General features: G+C 26.3%; 1 protein-coding gene across 6 annotated transcripts in view; it reads right to left on the bottom strand.

Annotated features, from left to right (window-relative positions):
- Positions 1-1,190: 1,190 nt before the first annotated feature.
- Positions 1,191-13,147, bottom strand: part of LOC126894566 (uncharacterized) — a 129,313-nt gene continuing 117,356 nt past the window's right edge. For 2 of the 6 annotated variants that reach the window (XM_050665684.1, XM_050665683.1), the window contains one exon: positions 1,191-1,426. In XM_050665684.1, coding sequence (XP_050521641.1) covers positions 1,374-1,426 — 53 coding nt within the window. In that variant the 3' untranslated portion in view covers positions 1,191-1,373. Of the gene's footprint in view, positions 1,427-2,654; positions 2,759-4,882; positions 5,111-10,257; positions 10,436-13,147 lie in introns of all 6 variants that reach the window. The other 4 variants (XM_050665682.1, XM_050665681.1, XM_050665679.1 and 1 more) reach the window with 4 other exon arrangements.

The raw sequence follows: 13,147 nt of genomic DNA on the forward strand, positions 1-13,147 counted from the left end.
ATTAAACAGTATCTAAAGATTTGCATCGAAGCGTTTATTTTTGATAGTGATTTTAATCACTGTCAGATATCATTATACTTGATCCAACTATACCACGTCACAACTGTGCCGCGACCCCCCTGTGCTGGGTTTTTATTATTAATATTACAATACATTTAATTATTATGATACGAGTATATATAATTATTCTGAATCTGTTGAACATTGATTTTTCTCCCAACAATCTTTGCATACTGTTTAATATACGCGATATATTTATAACATGTTTTGTTCTTATTGTTCCATATCATGGAGTAGTGGAAATTCCTAATAAATTATTTATTTTTAAAACTTAATTGCATAGTCGGTGGTAGATCCTCATAATTCCAATTCCACAATATTATATCGATTATAATATTGCATTTACAATAAAATGATATTTTGAAAATAAATTAAGTCCAAAAAAAAATTATAACGTTACAAGTCGCGTGGGGGTAAATATGACCCATTTCAATTTTGATGAACATTTTAAGTCATAATTTTTCGAATGTATTTATTTATGAAAATTTATTCAATATTATTATAAAAACCATCTTTTAAATTTATATCTATGTACACCTTTTATGCAATATAATACAACCGTTTTTATTTATGTGGGGGTATGCTAGACCCCCACGCGACTATTTAAGGGTTAATTATTATTATCGATAGCTAGTTAAATATTCACGATGTGACTATTTACTAGTGCAATATTATATCTTGTACACCCAGAGAAAAACCTCGATGTATATAACAAATTCATTGTTCAATTTGATAAATATATCATTACTATTGAATCTATGATATATTTATCAATATGATAATTTTTTTTATTGTCTTGAACAATAATTATTTATAAGAATAGTTTTTTTGTTAAACATTATCATAAACCCTTGATAAAATTTCTCTATCAAAATTGATTGAGGTTTTTCTTTGGGTGTATTATGCGTACATGTATTGTAAATTTATAATATATACGTTAAATTAAAACTCAGATTTTGGCCGAATTATATTATCTTAAATAAAATTCAAAACTTTAATTCACGTATAAATTTATGAAAATATGTTTCCATAACAATGTTTTGCCAAAAAATATTCGCTCAGTCATATTAACGTACATAAGAATTTATATTATATAAACTAATAACAATTTTTTTAAATATTAATATCAGTTGAACTGTAAGAAAATATTTTATATGTTTATTTATCATCAATCATAGTTCATTACAATTAAGTGAAGTTATTTCATTTATTTTTACACTTTGTTTTCAGATTAATAATAGTAGAAAATGTTAAAATTAGCATATTTTTCATTTTTGTAAGTATAGTATATTCGGTGCATTTAATTTTATTAATTAACATTTAGTACTTGAATTGAGCGGGAACGCATAAGGATGGAGCTTCTCTTCTAAAATGAAAAAAATTCGTTAATTAAAAAAATACTTAGTATATGAAATGACAAATGATGTCTTTTAGATATTATATAATTGTTTAAATTATTATGAATAGTGTAAACAGTCTGTACAAGTTGAAATGTGTATGCTTCTGTATTTGTATTGATAAAGTTTTTTACTTATTTATTGTTGATTTGTTTATATTAAAAATTCACATGTTCCTCGTAAATTAAGGAAATTGTCCAAAAAATTACAATTTTTATTGTTAAATTTCGACATTTTTTAATTTAATATAATATACTAGATCAAAAATTCTTACTTTGGACATTCTTTTATTCTTTTAATTCAATAAAAAACCTAAATACAGGAATGGAATGAAAATAAAACCACCCATGTATGTTTAAATTATTATTTTCCTATACAATATTTGGAAATATCCTGAAACGATTCCATACATTAAACCTATACAAAATTAAAGATTTTAAAATATACTTTAAGATTAAAAAAAAACCAGCACAGTGGTGACGTGGCATAGTTGGATCAAGTATAATGATATCTGACAGTGATTAAAATCACTATAAAAAAAAAACGCTTCGATGCAAATCTTTAGATAGTGTTTAATTTTAAAAAATTGGTGGATTATTCCAAAAGCTTCATAAACTGCTAGTTCCTTATTAATATCCTGATTAAGATAAAGTATGTCGAATGAAAAAGGGAGTATTTAAGGGAGTATATAAATTATATGCCAATACTATCTGTGAGGTCTCTAATTGTCATTAGTCGATTTTCAAGCACCAAATCTTTGATTTCTTGGAAGTAGCCTTCATCGGTAAATGTTGATGTTCGTCCAGAGCGCGGTATGTCTTTAATGCGTTCTCGGCCCGCTTTGAACTCGTTGTATCACTTATAAATGTTTTTTTGTGCCATAGTTTGATTACCAAAGGGCATCCGCAACATTTTGAACGTGTCTACACAAGAATGTACGTTTCGCAAACAAAATTTGATGCAAGGTGTTTGCTCAACAAAAACACCCATTTTAAAAATCGTAAAATTCACTTTTGGATGTTTAAAAAAACGCGTATAACTTGGAGGTTATTAAAACTATTAAAAAACAGACAATTGGAACATGTCAATAAGGATGTCCTACCTACCTAAGAAAAAAATTTAACTGCCTTCATAATGCCTGGGAGTTTTAAATGATAATATCACCTTACTTTTTGATCACAGTAGTAAAATTAATACCTTCTCACCTTCACCTTGTACCTAATCAGTCTTTGACTGATTTAACTTCTGTTTTTGTTCCTCAAGATATTCGAGATATATTTTTGCGTATATGTTTCTGAATTCTAAGAAAAAATAAATAAAACTATTATTAATTTATTAAAAGTAACTAGATGTCAGTTTTTTTTATATAATTGGAAGAATTTAACTTGATAAAATAATTTTTTATCAATTATAATTTTTCGATTATCCCTATAATTTAAAACAATTATAGATAATAATAAATATAAGCGTATATATTGGCTATTCTTATTTTTTTGAAACACATTTTTAAAATATTTTAGCCACGTGTCTTTGTTTTTCTGGTTAACGAATCAAAAGTTATTTTACTCATATATCATATATTTCAGATGGAATTTTTTATTTTAAAAGTTACTTAAATAAAAATAATACGTATAATTTTATTTAGTAAAAATTAATTTTATATCAAGTGAAATTAGAAATCCTTATTACAAATTAAGGAGTAATAAGATCAACTCGTAAAAATGATATTTAATAACATTTGATGGCAGATGGGAATCTATTGCAAATGGTTCCATTTGGTTGGCTATTAATAAATTCATTAAATTAAGATTCGCTATCCTGACGTCAGATTAACAATCAACCTTGAGTTTATGAAAACATTTTGAAATATATCAATTTGGCCTTAGATGGGTTGTATAAAGTCTAAAAGTTGTGACGTTCACCGATAACTAAATGTGAGGTTATCACCGATGAAGCACATAAACCCAAACGAAGTTGGATTCACCACTAGCCGAGGCTCTACCAGACCGGAGCATAGTGGAATTTTAAATATAACTGACACATTTGTTGTTTAATTTACTAAGTTTTTACCTTAACTCTAGGGGAAAAGGAATTAAAAACTGGTAGACAAGTAGTATAGGCGATGATGTTCTATTTTATATACTGTGTTTAACTAAAATAATAATGCCCAAAGTACAATAAAATAAATGTCAGTTACAAATGTTCAACATATAATAAAATTACAAATTCTTTTATACAACATATTTCAAGTCATAGTTAAAATTATTACAAATTATTAAATGAGCTAAAGGACAAATAAAATAAAAGGGACATGAGGGAGAAAATAATCTCTGACACTGCTGTATTGACTATGTTCGATTTGACCAAGGGACAGGATCGTACTTTCCAATATTGAATAAAATAAAATGGTTATCATTGCAATAATGCTCAAACTAAGAACATGACATCGGTCAATATGGTTCTAGGCCTTTTATACCGAGCCTTGAGACTGCTAAGCACGTCTAGATTGGTCCAACATGAGGTTTTATTACACTCAACATAATAAAATTAATGATAGAATGGACGAAAATGATATTTTATCATAATTTACCAATAGTCAATGAACAAATATGCCAAGAGATCAGATAGAATAATCATATTAAAATATTTACATTATATTAATGTCATTTTTAAAGAAAACCTCGTGACAATGCACGAATAGAGGAAACAATAAAATGGACAAAAATAAAGAAAAACGGGAATGCTGTACAAAGTTACCAAATTATATTATCATGATGACCAGGCCGTAGCCAACAAATGAATCTTCATCCATGGCTCGATCGCCAGGGCCAAAAGTAAAGTTAGGCAGCCATGATATGTTCAAATATGCGCAACATAAAACTAAGTAAAAAGGCTGGAGACAGAATAAACGACCGGCCAAAAAACATTTGAACAAAACGGCCAGACCACTTGACGGCGACGACACACATGGACCGGAAGGGGAAACAAACGCCGACATCAGTGCATGCCTCGTTGACAGACATCTGGGACCGGTTGAATAATTGACAGTACTGTAGTGGTCAGCTGGGCGTTTGTTATCACAATGCTAATTTGTTATGAACGATTGTACAACAGATAAAATAGAAAAAAGGGAATGTGCGACTGCATTATTTAGGAAAATTGAATAATGTTATTACTGAATTATACTGTTCAAAATTAGTTTTTATTCACCACGAAATTAATACTATCTAGACAATAACACCGCATTACCAATTGCCGAGCAGTTACACTTAATTATATGATGTTCACAATAACTAATTTAATTTACTAATGTGTTAAATAGTACTATTAATGATAGGTCAATNATGTGTTAAATAGTACTATTCATGATAGGTCAACTTTTTACGTCACAAAGTCTAAAAAATGTTATGTATTATTTATATTACCTTTACAGCTGATATCTTCTGCGTTTGCCATTTCAATTTTTATTAATTCAGTAGCTCTTTCATCCGTGATATTTAAGTCAGCATCTGTTATTGCATTTATTAATTGATTTTTAGTCATCTTAGTTAGGTGGAGATATTGTGTATAATATTGTTGTATACGAAGCTCAATTCGTCTTACAACACGTGCCACTTGTATTAAAAATTGATCCTTGTCCATTAATTTGTCTACTTTTGAAGTAAAAATAATGTGTTATTAATTAATTTTTATTTAAAAGTAGGGTGGTAATATCAATAATTTTATTAGTAATAATCACTGACCGACATTTAAATATCACTTAATAAAATTAATTTATTATAATATTATAAATAATAATATATACCGGAAATAGTTTTTTTTATTACTTGAAAATCTAATAATACTTTCTAAGATGTTTAAATTATTGTTTTACAACAGTTTCAACCGCTAGATGTGCTAAGGTAGATTTTCGAAATGCACTTATTAAATACACATTCCAATTGAAGAATTAAAAAAATTCTTAATTGTTTCAATTCACAAAATAAACAAACAAAATTAATTGTCTTAATAATTCGGAATCATTTAAAATTTAAAAAAATAAATAAGATAAAAAGGTTAAGTTATTATTGTTTTTATTACATTATTTATAAGAGAGTTAGATAAAAAACACCAAGTGTGAAAAGATTTCTAAGTCCGAGAGATTGCAAAACAGTCTGGTGCAGAGACGTTTCATGACCCGATTTTTAGAAAACAAAATGAGGTGTGGAATGAGCTAGAAATTTCTCTTTTATAATTTGAAACTTTATATTTTTATATCTTATAAACTAATAATTTATATTAAAAATTCAAATGTCATTTAATATAAAATTAAAACCTAAAACATTTTATTATATTCAAAGTATGTGTTTCCGTTTAAAAAAACAGAGTTGACACTCTTACAAGGCATAAGGGATGGACTTAAAAAGTATCATATAGTTAATAATTTGAGAATAATATGTAACTAAATATAAAAAAATAAAAACGGTAGCACAGTGGGGTCGAGGCACAGTGTGGACAAGTATATCTGACAGTATTAAAATCACTATCATAAGAAACGCTTCGATGCAAATCTGTAGATAGTGTCTCATTTAGAAAAATTGGTGGATTATTCCAAAAGCAACTTTAACTCTTATTTCTTTGTGAATATCCTAATTAGTAGTTCTTTAATTTTAAAATATAATATATGAATAAATATTAATTATAATTATTAAATTTAGTATGAAATTGATATTCAATAATTTAATATTGTAATTTAAACGGAGAAATTATAAAAATAATAAAGAACTTGTATTTTGCTTTATTTTTACGTGTATAAAAATTTAAAGGGCTTAATACAATAATTTTCAATAAAAACTGTTTGTTACTATAAATAAATGCACTGAACTACAAGGAACTTTCATCAGTAACAAAAATATACCATTCTAAATAAACTTTTCACGATGTTTTCAAATCTGCAATTAGACATTTTCTATCACTTCTAAGTTTTAATATTATTAAAAATTAGTATTTAAATATAAAAAATTGGCTATTTAAGCTAACTCAAATTTAAAAATTACTTTTTCGACTTTAAAAAAGTAAACAAAAATTTGATAAGTTTAATTTCTTATGTCTTATGAACTTTATTCTATGTCAATTAAATTATATAATATTCATGAAAGTCAATATATTCTCCTAATAAGATATTTTAAAATAAAATAAAATACAAAACCTAGAATTTTAATAGCATATTTTTGAATACGGTAGCCATTTGCGCATAGAAGATAGGTCGTCGGGACAATTTTTTTTTTCATTTTATAGTACATAAAATAAGCTTTAATTTTATATATGTTTAAAGGACGCAGTATTTCCGGAACATTTTCAAAAGTTCAGTTGAAAAAGATCTATGTTTTTTACAATATTTCAAGTTTTGAACGCCCCCCATATATAAGGAAATTGTCCAATTTTAATAAAAAGTATGTAAAATGAAAGATGTACTTATAATGTATTTAGAAAAAAAAAAATTTGTGCTGATAATTACATTTTTCGAAATGTTATAGCATTTTTAAGTTGAAAATTTAAAATCGACAATTTTAACACAAAAATAGCGTTTTTTTGACTACGGCAGCCGTTTACATACAGAAGATAAAGTGTCGGACAAATTTTTTTTTTCATTTCGTAGTACATAAAATAAGCTTTAATTTGATATATGTTTAAAGGACGTAGTATTTCCGGAACATATTCAAAAATTAAGTTGAAAAAGTTAATTTTCGTAAAAAAGTTGCTATTTTAAATCCCCCCCTCAATGAGCAGGTTAAGTGTTAGATTTTTAAAAAAATAATATTAAATGAAAGGAAAATATTTAAGATTTTAGTATAAAAAAAATGATGTTGATTTGTTTATTTTTGAAAAAGTTATGGAAGTTTTAAGAAAAAAAGTGAAAAAAATGACAAAATTTTATCGATTTTTAAATTTGTAATTTTTTTGAATATTTCCCCCATTTTCGGGAAATCAGGTAATTTTTTTCAATTTTTAAGGGTAATGTCTCCAACTAGATACGATTTGTGATCTTTTGGCGTATTTTTGAAAGAAATCGGTCCAGTGAGAGCTGAGAAAAAGTTGTGACAGACACAAAAAAAATAAAATATATAAACACATCATGGTAAAATTAATACCTTTTCAGCTTCGCATCGAAGCTAAAAGATATGTTTGAAGTAATTGACTACTTGAAAAATGAAATGATAGAAGATTTAATCAAGAACACTTAAAAAATTTAGTTATGATGGAGAGCATATTAATAGATAAAATTACCTTAAAATCAAACTAAGAGCTTTTAAATAATTAAAAAAATGTGAGTGAAGATTTTGATATAATTAAACTCCATGCACAATTAGTTATGTTTTCATCAGTTGTACCAATTGATTCTAGTATTTTAGATAAAATATATTATTTAAAAAGTAATTATTTAAATGTTTATGAAACTTCTAAAGTTACCAAACTCATTAAATTAATATTGACTATACCAGCATCTGTAGCAACTGCTAAACGTTCTTTTTCTGTACTAAGAAGACTTAAAACTTATTTTAGATCAAACGTGTCTCAAAAAGGTTAACACATTTAATGATTTTATATGTTCATAAATCTAGAAGATTTTAAATTGATTTAGATGTCATAGCTCAAGAATTTATATCTAAGACGTCAGAGAGAAAATCAATTTTTGGGTGTATTACCCCCCAAAAAACCTAAGGCTGACTAATATCGTATTTTTTATTTTTAAGGCTAAATTTTTATGTTATTTATTTTTTGAAAGTTTAACTATTTTATGTTTTTTATTAATACGTTGTATCTTAAATGTTATTTGTTTTGTTTTAAAAGTTTTATTACTAAAATAAAATTTTAACCAAAGATTACAATTTTTTTTTTAGTATTTCATTTAGATTTTTCTAATCTTTAATTTTTAATTTAGTTAAAGTTATTATGCTAAAAAAATGTATATTGAATGTTCCATAAATTGAACTAAACAGTTTTAAAAATTAATGATTAGGTAATTTTTTTTTTATTTATTGTAATGAATAAAAAATTTTTAATTTAACTATATTTTATTATATTATTAATACATATTAAAAATTAATATGTATTATTAAGAGTAAAATTTATAAATTACTGGATTTTTTTTATGATCACTAAAATCCACCAAAAAAATTGCTTTACCTGTTTTTATAGCTTAGTAACATTCAAGGGTTCCCAGTTTTGGACATTAAATTTTTACCCCCATGTAAAATAATTAGAATTAAAGAATAAAATTTTTTCATTTAAATATCTAAATGTAGATTTATGAATTTTCTATTCTCTCATAGATATATAGAGAAAATTTAAATGTGCAAGTTTTTTCATAGTCATCTTGATTAATCACATATTTCCGGTCATTTATTTTTCTGTTAATGGCTATGTGGTTTATTAAAATAAATGTATATTTATGGATACTTAAAAATAAGTATTTCAGTGGTTTGTTAAAAATGTCAACTTAATTGAAAACAACAACATTTTCCAAAAATTAGTTATCCAAAAATTATTTTAAACTATCAGGTATTCTCCAAAAAACTTAGATTTTAATGCAAAATCTATCTAATTTATCAAAAATGACGAAATTCGAAAATTTCAGATTGAATACTGAAAGAAGATCTAGACTATTAATAAGAAAAATATAAATATCTTATATTAATATATTCGAAAATTGCAAAATTCCATATTTCATGTCCTAAATACAATAAATTAAAAAATTGTTCTATCAAGTAAATTTCATTAAATTATTAATGCTGTACAATTTATTCAAAGTTTATCACTATACAAGAATATTAAATTCAAATCTTTTAGGAATTAATAAATAAGAATTATTTTAAAGATTAAAGGCGTCCTCTTCCTATTCATGAACACATCTACAATGTCAGAAATATGCTAAAATTGTAATTATGCCATAGATGAACACAATAATTAAATTAGAAGCGAGATCTCTAGAATCGTGTTATTAGTATTTGGAAAAAGACCGACCATGATATAATTTATGTGATTTGTTTGTTTTTGTATTATTCAAAAGTTTAATTAATCAATTCTTTAATCTAAGCTTAAGAAACCATGTTATTAGTTTATGACTATACATGATACCAAAGAACTTATTATATTAAGGGTAACAAAGTGATAGAAATAAAATTTAAGGTGATATAAATATTTGTTATATTAATATAATCTACTACGGTTATTGATATAATTTTAGTTTGCTGAGTATTTTATAAATTACATTACTATTTTTGACATTTTATATTTTTATATGTAGATACCTACCTAAATTTACTTCTGTTAATATTTTTTTCTCAACTTGATTCTGTTATGGTAAAAATATTTAAAAATAAAAAAAACAATTTTGCATTTATTTCCATAATAAATTAAAAATTTGATTCGGACTATGTGATGTTTTGTATAATATTCATTTCTAGTTGACTTTTAACGAAATAACAAAAATTATAGGTAGGTTCTAATGTATTCCTTCATTGAGATATTTTTTATTTATTATATATATATATTTGCTTATTTATGTTCAATATAATTTTTAGCCTTTGTGGCCAGACAATTTGGTGATGTTCGGGAATGGTCCTCATTTTTTAGGAACTATAGTCCCCCCTTTTAGTTTATCACACTTTAACCACTGTCTCAAACCAAAATGTTGTTGTACCTAATACATTGAATGATACACACTTTAAGATATGCAAATATATTAAATTCTTATGTTATATTAGTATTTGTTGAAAATAAAATTTAACCTTATTATTATAATTAGAGTTTTACTTACTTTCGCCAACTACTTGAGTGAATAAAGATTTAATTTGATTTTCATCAAGGAGGTGTAAACGATAAAAAAAATCTAATATGTCTTTAAATGCAGTAAAATTCATACCTTCGTCAAAGTTTTTACTTATTTGAAACATATTTTCAAGTTTAGTTTTATAGCTACCAATCAAATTGTAGTTCTAAAACAAATAATTGACTTATAAGAATTTAAAATTAATAATAATATAACTTTAAATTTTTAGATAAAACAGTGATAAACACTGATAAAAATCTTTATCAACGCATCGATGCAAATTTGTATATTGTATTAATTTTTAGAAGGAATTACTGGGTTATCCCAAAAGCAAATAAACTCTTATTTCCTTAGGCGTATCCTGATAAATATTTTATGATTTATAAAATACATGAATAAATAATTATTATTTATTTATTTATTTGAATAAACGCCTGGTTTAAGTATAGGTTAACATAGTTTACATAATAAGTAATATACAAAATAATTGTGATATAAATATTTAGGGGAGGTACATAAGATCAATTATACAAAAATGTATGAATAAAAATTAATAATACTATAATATTTATAATATTTATAATATTAAATCTTAGTATGATATTGATATTCTATAATTTTATTGCAATTTTTACAGGAAATATATAAAAAAAAATTAGAAAAGAAAATATTTATAATTAACAATTAAATCTTATATTTTTAAATTTTTTTGTAAATGAGGGGGGATTAACCTCCCACAAATAGTATCTAGACAAAGATATTAGCCTCAATAATTGAAAAAAATCCCATCATTCCCGTAAATGGTAGAAATCCCCTAAAAAATTACAATTTTATACTTTTTATTCTTAAAACTGCCATAACTTTTTGAAAAATAGATAAATAGAAATAATTTTTTTTTGTATATAGATATATTAGGTATTTACCTATCATTTACCTATAATTTATATATTTTTTTGTGAATCTGACCTTTCACATGACCACATGTGAAATTCAAAATGGTAACTTTTCCAGAAAAATTAACTTTTGAAAGTGTTCCGGAAACACTGACTTTTTTGTACAAATCATAAATTAAAGCTTATGTGATATACTTTAATATAAAAAATTTTGAACTTCAGTTTTTTTGCATGTTGAAAATGGCTATCATATTCTATAATATGGTATTTTTGTGTTAAAATTCTCGGTTTTGTATTTTATTTTAAAATACCTTACAATGAGTAGTTAAGAGCATTACGAATAACCTACCAGGCATCAGACTAAATGATAGCTGCGTTGTTCCAAAAGTTATAGTCTTAGCGGATCCGCGTTTCACCGTGTCACAGAAAATTGACCTATTAATAGGAGCGGGTCACTTCTAAGATTTAATGTGTGCAGGGAAAATAAAGCCACGACCAGGCGGTCCTGTATTTTAGGAAACAAAGTTCGGATGTGGGTGGTTGCTGGTTCATCGGAGAATCAGCTCAATAGTATAAATCAACAAACGGCGGTTTTCCTCACGGTGAATGACAATTCTAACCAATCGCTAGAAAAGTTAGCTGAATGTGAATTAAGTAAGTATCCTGACGCGTGTCAATCATTAGTTAACGATTTTTATGTGGATGATTGGTTAGGCGGTGCAATGAAACGGGCAGAGGCAATAACATTATGAGACAATATTATTGCCGTAATGAAAGGTGCCGGTCTACATTTACGGAAATGGGCATCGAACTATAATAGTTTAATAAGTAGTTTATTACCTACCGAACACAATAAAGATAGTGACGGTCCGCGTATTAACGATAACGACACAACGAAAATATTAGGCCTGTGTTGGGATTCGCCATCGGATTCATTTAAAAATATACAGTAAGTGAAAACATAATAAATAATAACGAAACAAAGCGAACAATTTTATCGAATATAGCCACAATTTTTGATCCCCTTGGTTTGCTCGGCCCTGTTGTTGTGATCTGGCTTTTTGCTGCCCCATTGTAATTATGTAATTTAATAGTATATATATAATAATCATGGGAACGGAAGCCTCTATTGTCTTGTATAAAGTATTTACCAGGCAAGCATCTAGTCCTTCTAGAACATTCGATGCTTGCTCAGCCTTTTTCAATGTATTGGGCCTACAGCCGCCGCCGCCTGAGGCGACGCGCCAGTAGGAGTCAGCTACTCGTTCAAGAATTAAGAAANAGCCGCCGCCGCCTGAGGCGACGCGCCAGTAGGAGTCAGCTACTCGTTCAAGAATTAAGAAAAAATGCAAAAAATTCATTGGCATACGCGGGTTGGAACCTCGTACCCCCAGCTATTAAAACACAACTTTAACCAACTCGGCAACCATACGTCACTACCGTCTACTTAAAAAATTAGCTATTTAAGCTAAATCAAATTTCAAAGTTAATTTTCACGACTTCAAAAAACAAAAATTTAAATAAGTTTAACTTTCTATGCTATCTCAAATTTTTATTTATATAATATTTATAAAAATCTGTACTCCCCTTGACAGATATTTTAATATAAAATAAAATACAAATCCCAGAATTTTAATACAAAAATAGCATATTTTTGAATACGGTAGTCATTTTCACCATGAAGACCAGAGGTCAAATTTTTTTTTTTCAAATTAAAATATATTACATTAGATTTAATTTAAGATAAATATAAAAGTGTCAGTATTTTTGGAACATTTTCAAAAATTAAATTTAAAATGTCCTAGTAACAATAAGCATATTTAAAGTTTTCACCCCCCCTCCTTGTATATAGGGTATGATTCGATTTACAAAAAAAGCGTGACAGATGAAAGGTGTATATAAATATTTATTATAAAAAATAATAATATTGATCCATAAAAGTAGGGTAATTTAGGGGATTCTAGGCCCCCCCCGCCTCACCCCTT

Source organism: Daktulosphaira vitifoliae, unplaced genomic scaffold, assembly GCF_025091365.1.
Source record: "Daktulosphaira vitifoliae isolate Bord-2020 unplaced genomic scaffold, ASM2509136v1 Scaffold_1, whole genome shotgun sequence".
Taxonomy (NCBI): Eukaryota; Metazoa; Arthropoda; class Insecta; order Hemiptera; family Phylloxeridae; genus Daktulosphaira; species Daktulosphaira vitifoliae.